The sequence below is a fragment of the Pleurodeles waltl genome, chromosome 4_2 (assembly GCF_031143425.1).
Source record: "Pleurodeles waltl isolate 20211129_DDA chromosome 4_2, aPleWal1.hap1.20221129, whole genome shotgun sequence".
Lineage (NCBI taxonomy): Eukaryota > Metazoa > Chordata > Amphibia > Caudata > Salamandridae > Pleurodeles > Pleurodeles waltl.
The window spans coordinates 144,039,845-144,056,630 of NC_090443.1; the positions used below are offsets into that span (position 1 = coordinate 144,039,845).

A 16,786-nucleotide genomic window follows, 5' to 3' on the forward strand; every position below is an offset into this window, starting at 1 on the left:
TGACATGGATATAGGATATTCTTGGTCATCATCATATTTCTGATATTTTACTATTAACTAGCCTGGACTATATGCATGTCCATATGGGCCTTCATCATATGATCCTCGTGGTTAGTTTTTCTGATATTTTAATAGGAGAAGTAGGCTGTAGCATAATTTTTTGATGGCACCCCTGATTCATAAATATATGTTATTTGAGCTGAAGAAGGTTCTTCAGTTGCAGATGAAGTTTGTGGAGGAAGATGTCTTGTCAAAGGCTGTCTGGTTGATGATGATGATGACGTCCATGGGTGGTTTGTCATCAGTGTTGTTGTCTTATGTTTCGGCGGTGGAGGAAGTGGCAATTTTTTCATAGCGAATGCTAGCTTTGGAGTGTTTGGCTTTTTATGTTCTCATCTATATGACTGTAATAGACTATGACATCAATGGTGGCACTGACGGAGGTCTTGGTGTGATAGACCTTTTTTTGTTCATTGATGGTGTCAAAGTGTGAACTTTCCTAGACAATGATATTTTCAATGAAGGTGAGAGGAAGGCAGATGATGAAAAAGGCACCTATTGAGGATCTGGAGAAGGAGCTCTTGATTGAGAATGCCATTTCTTTAGAGAGAGTGGTTCAAGTTGAAGCTTTGGCTTCTACAGGGCATAAGGTAACTCATGAGACCTGCTGAAATGTGTATATTTTTTGTCAGCCAGTTTTGAAGTAGGTGGATCTTCTTCACCTGTACGAGTTCAGAGACTGTTTTTTCCTTAGATTGAGACTTCTTCTGGGTCTTTTTAGGTGAGTCCGAGCTTTCATTTGAGGCAGTTGTCCCTTTTAATTTTTGCAACCAAAGCAAAAACTGTGCCTCTCTATCTTTCAAAGTCTTCAATGAAGAACAAGTTACTTTCCTTTGTTAACATTTATTCTGCTAGAGGTTATATCTAGCCTCAGATTCCATACCTTAGAATTATTGCCAGGCATCAAGTTGGATCCAGAAGACTTCTTGTGAGCAGTACCCCTGCATGCCAGTAGGTGGTGTCGTCAATGTCATCCGCACTGGAATTGACGTTTGTGGTGCCTGTGCGTGCACCACAGGTGCGCTAACATCAGTTTCTTTTCACAACTTTCCATGCCAGGAGCACGGAGCCACAAAGAACATTGATCAGTGTTGTAGAAAACTAGGGACCTGAAAGGGTAATGCCCTGTCCCTAGAAAAACGTTCACAAAGTGAGGAGGATGGGTGGGTCAGTAAGGAATCTGCGGCTAGATATTGTCTCTGCCAGATAAGGCATTACTGAAGGTAAGTAACTTGTTCATCTGATAGACACTTGTAGCTGCAGATTTCTTACCTTGAAATAGATACCCAAACAATGCTATCCCGAAGGTGAGAATGCAGACCAATTTCAGACGAGAAAGCCCTCAGGACCGAACAGGCAAAATGCCCATCCTTATGAACCAGACTATCCAGGCAGTAGTGCTTTGTGAACACATGCAAGGAAGCCCAGATTGTTGCCTGGCAGAAGTCCAGGGCAGGAACTTTGGGAGCAAATGTAGTGGGGACAGCTTTGGGGGAAGAAGCTTGCAAGCCCTAATAGAGGCGCTTTTTGGTCAGTGCAGAGCAGATTTTAATACAGAGCATGACCCTTCTGGAGATGGTCTGCTTCTGCACGGCTTTTCTTCACTCTGACAAACCCCACAAAGAGTTGGTCACCACCTCGGAACCCTTTTGTGTGGTATAAGTAGAACAACAATGCTCTTTTTGGATCTGGACGATGTAGTCGCTCCTCTTCTTAAGAGGGATCTGGAGGAGCATAACAAGTAGGCTAGTTGATGAATTGGCCTACATGAAATGGAGTGAATGCTTTAAGGAGAAGGAAGGCCCTAGCACGAAGCACCAGTTTATCAGGATGGATGGAGAGGTATTGAGGCTTGGATGAGAAAGCCTGGTGCTCGCTGACTCTTCGGGCAGATGTCATCGCCGCAAGGAAGACTTTCTTACTTGTAAGGAGCGTGAGACAACAATTATGAAGTGGTTGTGGTACCTCAAAAAATGTTAACACAAGATTAAGGTCCCACGTAGGCATGATAAATGGAAAAGGAGGAAAGAGATAAACAAGACCTTTAAGAAACCTATGTACAATAGGGGACTTGAAGAGAGATGGCTGGTCAGGCAACCACTAAAAAAGCAGAGATAGCAGATATAGCCTTTAAGAGTGCCCAGAGCAGAGCCTTGCTTTGCAAGAGAGAATGAAAAAAAGGGATGGATAAAGAGAGGCAAAAAGTGGATCCATGTCCTTTTCTGCACACCAGGCCACAAATGTTTTCCAACTGCAGCGTATACCATCTTGGTGGAGGGACGAATGGCTGCCAAGATGACATCACAGACTTCAAGAGGAAAATTGAAAGATGTCAACTGTCAAAGCTTGAACTCCCCACAAGAAGGCGGAGATTGGACAGGTTTCGGTGGAGAACCCTCCCGGGCTGCGGAGACAGAAAACCCTCCTGAATGGGCAGCCTGGTTGGAGGATCGATGGACATGCACAAAAGCTTGGCATACCAGACTCTCAGTGCCTAGTCTGGGGTCACAAGGATGACTTGAGCCTGCTCATTCTAGGTCTTTTTGAGAAATCTGGGCAAGAGTGGTATTGCTGGAAGGCGTACAGGAGGCCTGAGCTTTGCTTGAGGTGAAAAGCATCTCTGAGCCAGAGCCGCCTTGGAGACTCCAGCACGCAACACTGCTGGCATTGTGCATTCTTGGCACTGGTGAGCAGATCTAACTAAGGCTCTCCCCACTAATGAAAGAACTCTTGGGCCACCTCAGGGTGGAGACACCATTATAATCTGCAAGCCATTGATGGCTGAGGTCATCCGCTCTAGCATCCAGTGAATCTGCCAAGTGTTTGACCACCAGAGATATGCCCTGATGTTACAGCTATGTCCATAAGTGCAGGGCCTCTTTACAAAGGGTCCACAACCCCACTCCGCCCTGTTTGTTGCAGTAGTACATGGCGATGATATTGTTTGTGAACACTTGCACTAGCCTTCCTTGATGGAGGGAATTATGGCTTTCAATGCCAGGCAGATCACTTGGAGCCCCAATATGCTGTGGAGTCTGGATTCTGTTGGAAATTAGAGGCCTCTGATCTCCACCTCTCCCAGATAGCAGCCCCATCCCAGTAGTGTCTAATTTTTCACTACTGTCAGATCTGGTTGGGGAAGATAGAGGGGACTTTCACTGACCCAGTCGCAGTTTGTTAGCCACCACTGCAGATCTTATGCAGTTCCCTCCAAGATTTGGACAATGTCAGTGAGATTCCCTTGATGCTGTGCCCACTGGAACTTCAGGACCCACTGCAGAGCCTTCATATGCCTGCGTGCATGTGCTTCCAGCTGGATGCGGGAGGCGATGAGTCCTAACAGCCCCAAGTTCTGTTTGACCAAAACCCAGGAGTGAGGCTAAAACATTGGTATCTTAACCTGAATATCCTGGACTCGCTGTTCGGAAAGCTAGGCCTGAAACTGCACTGTGTCCAGAACAGCTCTGGTGAAAGGGAGCATCTGAGAGGGACTCAGGTGTGACTTCGGCACATTGATAGTAAACCCCAGCGAATGCAAGATGTCCACCATAATCTGGAGGTTGGAGATGACAGCCAGGGGTGAGCTCACCATGAACAGCCAATCATTGAGATAGGGGAAGACAGGCACACCTGATCTCTCCAGATAAGCTGCAACCCACAACATCACATTGGTGAACACCTGAGGGGCACTGGTGAGGCCAAAAGGGAGCACAATGAACTCAAAATGCTCTTGACCTATCGTGGACCACAGGTAATGCCTGTGGTTAGACAGGATAGGAATGTGGAAGTAGGCATCCTGCAAGTCCAATACTATCATCATGTCTCCTGGGTCCAGGGCAGACAGGACTTGAGCTAACAGCATTTGGAATTTCTCCTTCTTGAGGAAGTAACCAAGGGGGCGTAAGTCTAGGATAGGTTGAAGACCTCTGTACTTTTTAGGCATCAGAAAGTAGTGAGAATAGAAATGACCACCCACTTCTGGCATTGGCACCCTCTCTAAGGCTTCCTTGGCAAAGAGAGCTGTGGCTTCTTGGGGAGAAGTGATAGATGATCCTCCATCAACCTGTTATAAGAAGGTGACATGAACTGGCTGGAGTAGCCCCTTTTGACATTTTCCAAAACTCACCTGTCTGTTGTTATGGACTGCAAGTGGGGCAGGTGATGGTGTATCCTGCCACCAACTGGATAGCCATGATGGTATAAGGGTAGATTAGGAGGGTTTGGAGGCTATGGCTACAGGTTGGTGGTGAACTGACCTGACTACTGGCTGTCTGACTCATGAGGTCTGTAGGTCCCACAGAGACTGAGGAGTATGCACAGCTGTAAACCCCTTCCATGGCCACAAACAGAGTGAAAGCTGGATTGAGTGGAATGAGGGGGTCATAGCAAGGTCCGGGGACCTGGCAGTAGCCCTGCTGTCCTTGGAGAGCTCCAGCGCCGAATCCGCCTTGTCTCAGAAGAGACAGGAGCTATCAAAAGGTGTGCCCATAAGAGAAGATTGGGCATCCCCAGAAAAATCAGTGGACCTCAACCAGGCATGGCACCTCAAGGCCACTGTTGCTGAAAATGCTTTGCCCAGTGAGTTGGTCCTGTCAAGTTCACAATATGTGGTGAATTTTGCAGCATCTCTCAGTCGGTGATGGCCTGAGAGAGGACAGCCAGGGCCTCCTCCAGGACCAATGGCAGCACCTGCGCAACCATGTCCCCCACGGCCTGGGAGTAGTGGCCCAAAAGGCTGTAATGTCAGGCCGGTGGAAGATAACAACTTCTTCTCCAAAGCACCAAGCCTCTTGGATTCCCTATCCGGGGGTACGATGAGGACTGCACGACATAGAGGCTTGGACCGCCAAGCTCTCTTGGGTAGGGTGTTGGGTGAGGACGTATGTGTCCCTTGAAGCAGGGTAGTGGAGGCGGGCCATCGTCCTGTTGACAGGAGCCCTATGCTGGGTTTGGACTGTGTCCCCAGTAGGACATCAGTGAGGGTTTTTTGAACAGGAGTAGTGGTTCTGAGAGAGAGAGAGACTCCCGGTTGCAGTACCTCTGTCAAGGCGTTAGTCTTCACTGCCACCAAGGGTAGGCTAACTTCCAGGACCTCAGTTGCCCTCTGCAACACCACGATTGCCAATAATGCTCCCTCCTCTGTAGCCATGGAAGGGGGAGAAAGCATACCAGTATCTGGAGAAGTACTCAGTCCACTGACTTCACCCAAGTCCTCACACCAGTCCATGTTAGGGTCTTCATAATACTGGCATTCCTCAGGGCCCAGGGACCCTTCCCACTCCTCCCCAAGTCTTAGCCTGTAGGAATAGGTCTGAGGCTAAAGCCTGGAGGGTATAGCTCCACTCTGCTCTGTAGGCGGCTTCAGACAATGCCCTCCTGGTTCCATGTCAGAGTAGGGAATGAGGCTTGAGCGGCACCAGGAGCATTGGCATCGGGACTGGCGCCGGGGAAGGTTGACATGGTACGACTGACATCTGTCCTGATTCAGGGATCTATACAAGGTGCCCTACTGGCGTCAAGGTTTTAACTGTCTGCACGCAACCACAAACCCTCAGGGCTCAAACGCACGCCACAGGGAATGGGCTACCCAAACATGAGGCACAAGGCCCCATAGAATTATTTTAATTGGATGGGGGATGCTCCAGAAAACTCCGGGCGGCGCAGAGACGCCCAAGCGCTGACTCAATCTCAGAGACAGGTCTCGATGCCGATGGATGAGGTGAAGTCTCGATGCTGATGGATGAGGTGAAGTCCAAGATCTCTTTGACTTTTCCTTTTTGTGGTGGGACTTATCCAAGTGATTCGACAACCTTGAGTGCGACAAAGATCTTGGGCTCCACGTCCTCCCCAGGGACCATCCTTCTGAATCGGGATGTGGATTGTTACAGTGCTGCATGGCAAGCTGCCAGGAGCTTGAGGGATTGTTTGTCTCAAAGACTTAAGGTTCATGGTGCAGCAATTGGCACAGGCCTTCAGGTTGTGGTCCTGCTGAAGGCACCAAGGGCATACAATCACCAACATCGATCAGTGGCAGGTGCCTCAGGGCTTGAAGCCAGCCATTCTGTAAGACATTCCTCCCACACAGGAGTAAAGCACCTCAAAAAGAGTAGACAAAATGTCAAAAAAAGGTTAGTCAACAAATTTCTTGGGGTAGCTCTTCACCGGATCTGCGCTGACTGGAGAAATTATGTCAGTGCACCTGGGTGGTGCCTATATAGGCACCACAAACCACTTCCAGCACGGAAGGTGACAATGGTGCCGAACAACGCCACCTACTGGTGTGGAGTGGTACTGCTCACAAAAATTCTTCTGGATACAGTCTGAGGCCTGGGATTAATTCTAAGGTAAGGAATCTGTGGCTAGCAGTCTCTATAAAAAACTCTTCTACATACCCTGCAGTATTTAGGCTTGTGGCTTGGGCAAAGGCAATAGATATAGGCCCTCATTCTGACCTTGGCGGGCGGCGGAGGCCGCCCGCCAAAGTCCCGCCGTCAGGTTACCGTTCCGCGGTCGAAAGACCGCGGCGGTAATTCTGACTTTCCCGCTGGGCTGGCGGGCGGTCGCCTTCAGACCGCCCGCCAGCCCAGCGGGAAAGAGGCTTCCACGATGAAGCCGGCTCGGAATCGAGCCGGCGGAGTGGAAGCTGTGCGACGGGTGCAGTTGCACCCGTCGCGTATTTCACTGTCTGCGCAGCAGACAGTGAAATACATGTAGGGGCCCTCTTACGGGGGCCCCTGCAATGCCCATGCCAGTGGCATGGGCACTGCAGGGGCCCCCAGGGGCCGCGCGACCCCCCCTACCGCCATCCGGATCCCGGCGGTCCGCGGTAGGGGGGGTCGGAATCCCCGCGGCGGTGCAGCAAGCTGCGCCGCCGTGGAGGATTCAATGGGGCGGCGGTACACTGGCGGGAGCCCGCCAGTGGTGCCGGTCCGACCGCGGCTTTACCGCCGCGGTCGGAATCCCCATTGGAGCACCGCCGGCCTGTCGGCGGTGCTCCCGCGGTCCTCCGCCCTGGCGGTCTTTGACCGCCAGGGTCAGAATGAGGGCCATAGTCTTTATGAGGGTCGTCAGTGTATAATCATTTTCCATCAAGAGTCATAAGGTCTGCAAATGCTCATTTTAGCAGAATGAGACATTCTGAAGTACTTTAGGGTGAAGAGGTATAGAGTGCCCTTATAAAATGTGTCTTATATGTCTAAAAGCATTTGGAAAAAAAACGTATCTGGTGTGATGCTAGCGGGAACACAGGGGACTCTTTTCACACACAATGGGCAATAGAAATCTGAAGAATGGTGTACTCTATGGGTGTGGTTTTCACTGTGATTGTCACTCACTGGCTGAAATGTGGTTCTTTTTAAATGATGTGACTAGCCAACTTAACTGCGGTGTTTACAGTCTCTGAGCTATGTTTAACATGGGATTGCTCTTACAAAGTTACAATGGCACTCCCAGCTGTTCAGCGGAGTTTATTAAAGCATGTGAGTCTATGAAGATTCAGTACTGGAGAAATATATTTTTATACCTAAATATTTATTTTTATTTTAAGTAAATATATTTTTTCCCCAAAATATCAGTTTGGCCTTTTTGGCATGTTTACGTGTACGTATATGGATATATTCTGACTTACATGTTCCGTTTGTCATGGATGGCAACTACATGCCATGAATTACAACCCTTATAAGTGAATCAAAACAATACCTGGGGTTGACAACACCATGTGACCAGTATCTTTGTGACCAATGTGGTAATTTGTGAAGGGACCTATATACTAATTGGTCGTTTTGCAAATTACCGATTCATAGTGGGTCGCAATTTGTCCTACCGCCTGAATACTAATGAAGCAGGTCACAAATTGTGACCCACTAGGAATCATAGCCATCAATGGGGTGGTGGCCTGCTGAGGTAAGCAAACCACCATGTCTGTGACTACTTTTAAAAAGCGCAATTTTTTTCTTTAAATGCCATGCGTCTTCCTTAAAGGAAAACAGGATGAGTTTAAACATTAAAAAAATGAAAAGTAACATTTTTATTTTTTAACATTCACAAAGAAAAAGGGGTGACTTTGGGATTTCTTCTCATTTGCTAACAGTTTACCACCTCCTTTGAGGTGTTGGTAAAATATTAATGGTTTGCGACCGCATTTCGGTTGCAAAACATTAATACATATCTCTATGACTTGGAATTTGGAAGTGCGCTCCAAACATGCCCCCTCCAAATCCCGAATCTGTATTTGGCCAGAAACCCAAATTGCGATTAGGTATAGAAATTCGGTGTTTGCACTTTTAAAATGGCATTTTTGCAGTTGCAAAAGGCCCGATTCTGAAAATGCCAAAATGCTTTGTACATCTTCCCTGTAGAGAGGAAATGGCAGACTCATGGAGGTCACTTGCATTCTAAATCCCCCACACTCCCACCTCCACCCTTTTTTTGAGACTGAAGGAATATGTTGCTTTATGCATGTGTACTGTATGGATCCACTTTTAACCTAGGTCCAATCTGTGCGGTTTCAGTATTTGCGCAAGGCACTCTTTGATGAGAAACATAAATAGCTTGGCCACTCATTCTTATCCACATGCACTGCACACAACCGGACATTTCATGCACTGGAACGGGAAGTCCACAATACAGAGCCTGTCGTCGTTTCCTTCCAGCTCTACATACTGTTCTCCCGACCGGTCCTCTCGCTTCCTTCACACTATGGTATACACCCCCCCCCCCCCCCCCCAATCACTAATGGCGCGAAATTCTATTCTCCACATTCTGTACTAAGTCTATGGTGCCTCATTCTGTCACAGGGAAGGACATTAATTCCATAAGTGCAAACAGTTATTGCACTCAGTGAAATATTAGGAAAACTACAGTGGTTCACGCCAAAGCAGAAACTGAAAGACCAACAATTGTAAACAAAACCTGTGTCCACATCCACCATACCACTTGAAGGAGGGAACTGGGAACAATCCGTGAGATGAAGAAAAGAAAAGGATAGTAAAGGAGTGCCCATGGATAATATAAGAGACAGAGTGGAAACAGAGGAGAGTACAGCCAGACAGGTCCCACCAATCAAAGAAGCGGGAGAGCCGCTGTGGCCGTCTGAATCCGCCCACCTCGTGGCCACCGTGACAGAACGGGATTAACTTCTTTCTAAGCTTCAGACGTGCCGAATATTCTGCTGGAAACAGCCCTTATTCAGAACTGACTGGTGTGTCTAATGGACAAGCTCACTTTGATCTAGTGCCTCTAACAATGTGAAAGTGGCCACCCCGCTTGGTGACTGGTAGTAAGGAGAAACCGCACAGGAGTCGCTTCACGAGTGGTTTCGTAAGTTTATTTCAATATGCAGAAATCGCCTACGGCCTGCAATGGTCCGCTCGCTGAGTAGGGGCAAATGACCTAGTCTTAGCTGCGCATGTGCGAGCGCGCCATCCCAGAACCCCATAGCCCCTACAAATCTACACATATATACTCATGCAGCAGTGACAATGGGAAAGGGTGGGGTCACGAGGGAGACTGAATGTGTGGCTTCAGACACGGCTGTCAACCATGGGAGCGAGGTCAACAAAATTAGGAGTAGGGCCGAGGTCTTTTTTTTTTTAAATATAAACTGGCAGGAATTGCAGGTAGCATCGGAGCACAGTGGGGTAGCCACTTGCACGTGATCAGTTTCTGCTCCTGCCTCCTCTGTACACAGACACGCAAACTGCCCCTCTCTTCATACACTGCCCCTTCTGCCCGCACCCGCTGCTTCCTCTGTTCACCAATCTTTGAACTTTCACCTGTATCTCAGCTACCTGCCCTTTCTGTTCACACTGCTCCCTCGGTTTTCTTTTATCCATGCTGTTCGTTCCCTCATTAAACAGCTCTATAGAGACGCCCTCCCCCCTCCGAGCATGGAAAGCACAGACACCCTCATCTTTGTGGCAGCACTTTTCTCTTCTGATCTCGAGTAACCTGCACTCTCAAAATTCCACCTGTCACTTCCGGTGTTTGTGCAGTGAGGAAGGGTTGAACAACTGGCACGCACATAGCAGTACTGCCCCCTGTCCTGGTACTCAGACACCTTGTCGGATCACTTAAGAAGGACTGCAGAGCTCCTCCCAAGGGCAAAGGCATCCCAAAGCAATGGCTGGATTTTGTCCCTTGCTTCTGGATCTCAACTTTTCAAGAGGTTGAACCAGTGACGTAATGAAATTTGCGGGTGAGGGGCCTGCACAGTACATGACCCCCTCCCGCCTCCGTCCCCCCTTTCAGACTCATGCAGTAGCTCGCAGGCCCGCATACCGTGCTAAGGGGCCCCCCTGGAGCTCGGGGCCCCCAGCACCGTGGAGGCTGCGGGGGCCTTTGTTACGCCAATGGGACGAACACCAAGGCTGGGATGGCATGGTGCGCGGTACACAGTGCGCGTATGTTCAAAAGATTTTCTAAGAGGTTAGCAGGTGTGCCGGACTTCACTAGAACCCCCCTGGGGAAGAGATTGGTCTTTAATGGATGCAGACAAGTCGGCAGACTATGGCTGCTCATTGCTGGGAGAGGACTGGTATTTATGGCAGCCGAGCTGGAGGCGCTGGGGACCTGATAGGATCGCTGTGGGGCGACAGAGGGACCAGGTTGGTTTAAGGCACTTTGGGCCATATGTACGAACACATTTTCCCATTGACACAGAATGGGAAAAACCCTTTGCTACATCTGGCCCTTTGTGTAGTTAGCACAGTTTTCGCTATTTAGCTGCTCCTGGCAGTTTGGCGCTTCGACTGATTCTTTTTTTTGGCAAACCCAACCTGGGTACCATTGCGTCAAAAAATTGTGCGTGCCTTAGCATCTAGAACGTGGGTGGACCACTAAAGTGATGAACGCTTTGTAAAATATAAAAACACAGCTCGCAGGTAACCTTAAGTCATGCATGCTTGAGCACGTGGTTGAATAAATCACCACCACTTCACCCATCAACAACTCCTACAACTCCTACAGCGGTGAAAGGGCTGCAAAAGGTGAGCCCTACCGGGTGCCTCGTCATTCCTAACCATATGTAGAGCTCTGCTGTGGGCCGCTGAAAGCGTCTGGTTGCCTGATGCTTGATCACAGCATGGATCAGACAACCAGGGCACATCATGCACAGACTGCGTTAAAAGGACTGGACTATGCCAAAAATGGAAAATGTCACTTACCCAGTGTACATCTGTTCGTGGCATTAGTCGCTGCAGATTCACATGCTGTACACATCCCGCCATCTGGTGTTGGGCTCGGAGTGTTACAAGTTGTTTTTCTTCGAAGAAGTCTTTTCGAGTCACGAGACCGAGGGACTCCTCCCATTTCGGCTCCATTGCGCATGGGCGTAATCTGATACTGCAAATATGATCAGCAAGCCCTGATGCCCTACTTGACAAGCCAACCAAATGGTCATACAACCTGGTCCTGCTGATAGCCATGGATGCCCTTTAATCAAGGTTTTATATTTATTCTGTCTAATTCATCACAAGCCATTATAGTAATTCTTTGTACAATTTTCCCCACTCTGTATTCAGACTCCACTCTACTCTCTGTGGAAAGCATTAACCATTCAGCAGTTACACTGAATTGTCCCTTCTTTGATAAATCAGTTTAGAGGACTTTCCCCGAGATTTCAAAATAGATTACACCCCTCTTTCACAACAACAGACAAGTTATGGCTGTGAGTGTTGATGCACATGAGTGCTGTACTCTAGTTTAAGCACCTGAAGCCAGGGGAGAACCAAGGTAATGGTGTGTTTCTGATTCATGGCTGGCTCAAAGGGATTCCTCAATGTCTGCATGTAGGCTCGTAGTAGGCAACCATATAGTGCATTCCAGGCCACATGATACTCATGAGCGGGATCTCAAACCTTGCAGAACAAAATGAACGCTTATTAGTTTAATCGATGTAAAGAAACCAGTAGTCGAGCAGCCATTTTCTCTATTAGGCAAAAACGCAGCACCTATCTAACGAAATCCACAGCACAAACGGCAGCTGCACAATTAAATGTGTCAACTGGAAATCCAAGGACACTACTGGGGTGGTGGGGGTGATGAATCATGGATGACATTAAATGTCATGTTCAACTATAGCCTCCATTTACGCCTACACATTGAGGTGACAATCTACCATAGTGGTGGCTCGTTACTTTACCATTCTGCCCAAAAAGGGGAATCAGCCACCATAGTGGGACTCTTGACAACATCAATCTCAGATGACCGTCAAATTGAAAATGTTAAGGGAAATACAACAGGCTACAGGTACTTTCTAACTAAGGTAGCTTTCATCACAGTCTCAGCACTATTACCTCGCCATGTCCTGGAATGCACTTCCCAGCCTCGGCAGGAGGAGACTCGATTCTTCCCCTCTGCTCCTCGCTGGTGACATCATGGCTGCCTGTTCATCCTCGGCTTCCTAAGGGGTGGAGTAACACAAAGACATTGGAGTCCCTCACACAATGAACTAGACGTAAGTCATGAGTATGGCTGTCACATTTCTTGGTTAGTACCAAACACTACGGTTATTGAGTTTCATGTTTCTCCACCATCCATCATAACACAGCTGTTGCCTTCTCTTAGCCGACGTAACCATTTTTAATGCAAACGGGATGAGTGACGGAGCTACATGGCACACTTCACACTGTTTTAGATGCTATACACCATAAGGGCCTAAAGATGGAGAGATCGTCATGTTGTATTGCTCATTGCTACCATCAAGGATCTAAACAGTTTATGGTTAGGTTCAACTGCTGTAAGGGAATACCAGTCAGCTCTTGCATGGAGAAGCAACAACTTATTTTACTTTTCAATATGTATCTTAATGTTTGCGTTCAACTGAGATCAGCCCATCACTACTTTCTATGAGCATGTACTCAGTAAGGTCCAATTGCTTAGCTAAGTTGATATGGTGTTTGATGTTTCTAAAGTCTGGTATATCAGCATAAATAAATCCATAAATTGGATCCTAATAACCAAATCTTTAACATCACCAAATCTTGCCTCTTCCAGATAAGGCTCCTCAGGAGAATTTTACCTTTTCTCTCCTTCCCACGTATGTTAGTGACTACCAATGCATTAGTACACTCTAGACTGGATGATGGCAATGTAGATTACCTGGACATCCCCAAAATCTCAACTGCAAGACTGTCAAAAATGCCCATATCAGAATCTTCTTTTAGGTACGTAAGTTCAACTCTACCTGATAAAATCCACTCTGGCAATGACCCCAAACTCCTGTCTCATAAATGCAATAACTACCAGCACTCCACCGTCACCCACAAACTCAGATCCAGAATCTAATATCTGTTTCAAGTTCTTCTCCTCAAACTCGCGCCTAGGCCTTACAAGCTATTCCCCGACATCCCACTTTCCCCTCACAATTCAGAAAAGCCCCAAAAACCTGTTTTTTCCCTCATGAGAAGCATCTTCTCTGCCCAGACATACATGTGACAGAAGCGCACCAAGACTCTGCTTGAAGTAACTGTGCATTCTACAAGTCCCCACTAAATAAGCACATACAATAAAAATAATTCAAGTAAATAAAATGCCCCCTCCATACAACTTGAGTAATGTAGGACAGCCATAACCAGTCAATTGGCAGTTATGATAAACCAACAACGCCCTCAGTTCACCCAGGTTTGGTACCACAGCGCTGCTGTACCAATGACAGCTTTGCGGTTGATTTGATCTCTCCAGAAGTATAATAGGAAGGAGTCCAAAAAGTGTGTGTGGGGGGCGCTTGTGCACATTATGTATTTTATTCCATACCACCTCACTAACAGAGGTGGCTGCCACCCCTGTCATGAATTGAACAGCCACAGAAGGCTAATCAAATCCTATTGCTTGTACATTCCCTGTAAGTAAGTATTTAAGTACAACAATTTTGTGTTGTGTTAAAATGTAGGGAATGTATTTGGAAAATAGTGATAAGATGGGCCAAGGGTCACATTAAAGTGTATTATTAACTGTCATTAAAAATAAATAAAAACAAATGCTAAAAATGCAGTAACTGGGTGCATACTTAAGGCAATACAGAGCCTAATGTTACTCACCATATGTGCCCAATGGCTTTCCACCTGACCTCCACACCTGGACATTTGCCCTCTCTTATTCAAAGCAAGACGCACAACTCTACCACATTACATCACAGGCAGTCACAGTTGGGGTGGTTCTTATGGCCTGGCTTGACAGACAATTACGTGATCATCACTGGAGAGGGGCTTTTGCAACCCCTACATGTTGATATCCAGAAGAACATGTTTTGATTGAGCAGGCATCATGTGCAACCCCCCCAAAAAAATTGCTTGCCCTCTGGCACCTGTGATTATTTTACTTATCTAGCTTCCAAAGTTTGAACTTTCAGGGGCACACACATGACATTGAAAGCTATAAAAGTGTCTTAAATAACTAGATACTTTATTTTGTCTATGCCAGCAGCACAGAAGATAGTAGGGCAGTCATTAACATGCGTGGATTTTTAGATCTGGCTTGACAGTGCAACTGTCACCTGACCTCTTAACCAACAGAAATATTATTTTAAGTTTTTTGCTTCTACTAAAAACCTATATCTTTCCCCATGTTATTTACTTGCAATGATTTACATTATCTTAGAACACTCCTTTAAAACCAGAACTATTTGGCATTGTCAATGTTTGTTGAGTATTAATCCAGACTGAAGTGAAAGAACATCACCAAAATCTGCAACAAACTGGAAAAAACATTCCTCTGACCCTCAGGCTAATGATGGTATAATGAGTTTCTAATTTATTGTTCATTATCACTATATCAGTTGCGTCTGCCAACTGATTGCTACAAGTGCAATTGTGAAGAAAGGGCAAAAAACACAGAGAATGGTGGTCTTACCTCAGGGGGTGGCGAAGAAGTGGAAAGTCTTACACCAGGGTACTTTTTAAAAGAGGGTTTGCAAGGACAATGATTCACAGCACAGCCTGCCTTCTACCCGTAACCCTCGGGTCGAAAGGTCAAAAGGCTTCCACCTCAAACACCTACTTTGGTCAAAGTCAGAATCGGTATAGGGTCATGCTGAGGTGGTATGTCGGAGAACACAGGTGCATGGAGGGGGGGGGGTATATTTCGGTAGCACTTGTATAGCGATTTCAGGCCTTTATGGGGACATGGAGTAGATTAGCACAATTGGTCAAAAGTATGAAAACTAGTTTTCGTGGTGGCATGTCTGTGCCATGGGAGCTGGATGGAAAGGGCTGGGGTTTTGAAAACAGGATGTGGTTCTCCACATCCGTGTGAAGGGACAGCACCGCTCCGTGGAAGCACAGCTGACAGCGCTGGTGTCTGGCATCCCAGCGTGGAGATCCATAAATCTGCAGCCGTGTGTGCCGTGTTCGTGGTTCCGAGCGACCTACCATCACGGGTGAATAGCTTTGTATGGCTACTGCCTGCTTAGTTCTCAGGGGACATTCAGCACGTCCCGCGCAATTTACGAGCCATAACCAGGCGGAGCAGAAACGGGAACCTGCACGGTCGCAACACACGGTGACACTGCCACCTCTTCCTGGCCCTCTCTGTGACGTATCTCAGTGCCCTGCTGAATGCACAGCTTACGCCTCAACCTCGTTTCTTTTCTCAGTGACGTAACTTCCACGGGTGCAGCAGGCACAGTGGCACCAGGGCATACAAGCCTAAGGAACCCAGATTATTGTAGCATTTCAGAATTCTAACAGCAGCCGGGGGCCCAATTCCTTCCTTGCACTTGGGTCCATGACACACTGACTACGCCACTGCATTTTATCACGCCTCCCCGCCAATATGTCAAATGTTTTACCCAGTGCTTAATTTGTAAATAAAACCGTGACGGTACCCAAAGCTCTCTTTGAAACACGAGGCTGCTGCAATTAAATGTTCGAGCACAGGCTACTGAGGCAGCGCCATCTCGGGCCTCTTTAATCAATTTACAGCCCCTCCCTGCCCCTTCAGCTCACTCTTGAAACTTTCTCCCTTTGTGCGCCTTTCCGTCTTTCTCTTCCTCCGTCTTTCTCGTATGTGTCTTTTGCTCGCAGTAAATGCCCAATGCAGAAAAATAGTTGCCGGACCGCCGAAATATGGTGCCCCCCCAATGGAAACCACCGGCTCAAATTAAGCACTGGGTGTACCTCTCCTGTCAGGTTATAGGCTTTCTCACAGGACGGAGTCTTTATGTCGGTTACTTTTTTGGGAAGGAGCCAACGGCAAAGAACCTCATTCCTGAGTTGGGTCGAGATAGCGAAGGTTCTTCACTGTGAGAGCGAGCGCCTCAACACCCAATCTACATATTTGGACACTGGGACTTGTGCGTCAATAAATGTTAGGATGCTCTGAGCAGTCACCTAGTAATAGTTTGAACGTAAAATGTGCTGTGAGCGACGCCAAGGCTCCAGAGGCGACTTCATGCTCCCGAAAGCCCAAGGGTAACACCTCTGCTACATATGATGTCTCAGGTCCCTGTGGGGGGCGAGGGGGTCTTCTTTAGTGTATACGATCCTTCAACCAGTATATATTAACGCACATTTTACATAAGCTGTGAAGGATGCCATTTGAGGTACAAAAGAAAAGTAGTAGTAGTAGTGAATAATGTATCCTGCTACACAGGAGATAATATATAAGTGAGTTTTGGGAAGAGACGAGCTATGGAATGAGAACAGAGGAGCTGTGGGATGAGACTTTTGTCTTTTGATTGTAGGACATGATATCTCTTTTGCTACTATTTGTGTGGGCTGGCTGCTTGGGA

General features: G+C 47.3%; 1 protein-coding gene across 2 annotated transcripts in view; it reads right to left on the reverse strand.

Annotated features, from left to right (window-relative positions):
- Positions 1–16,786, reverse strand: part of CALCOCO1 (calcium binding and coiled-coil domain 1) — a 171,683-nt gene that overhangs the window by 13,715 nt on the left and 141,182 nt on the right. For both annotated transcript variants that reach the window (XM_069230985.1, XM_069230986.1), the window contains one exon: positions 12,354–12,460. In XM_069230985.1, coding sequence (XP_069087086.1) covers positions 12,354–12,460 — 107 coding nt within the window. The remainder of the gene's footprint in view (positions 1–12,353; positions 12,461–16,786) is intronic.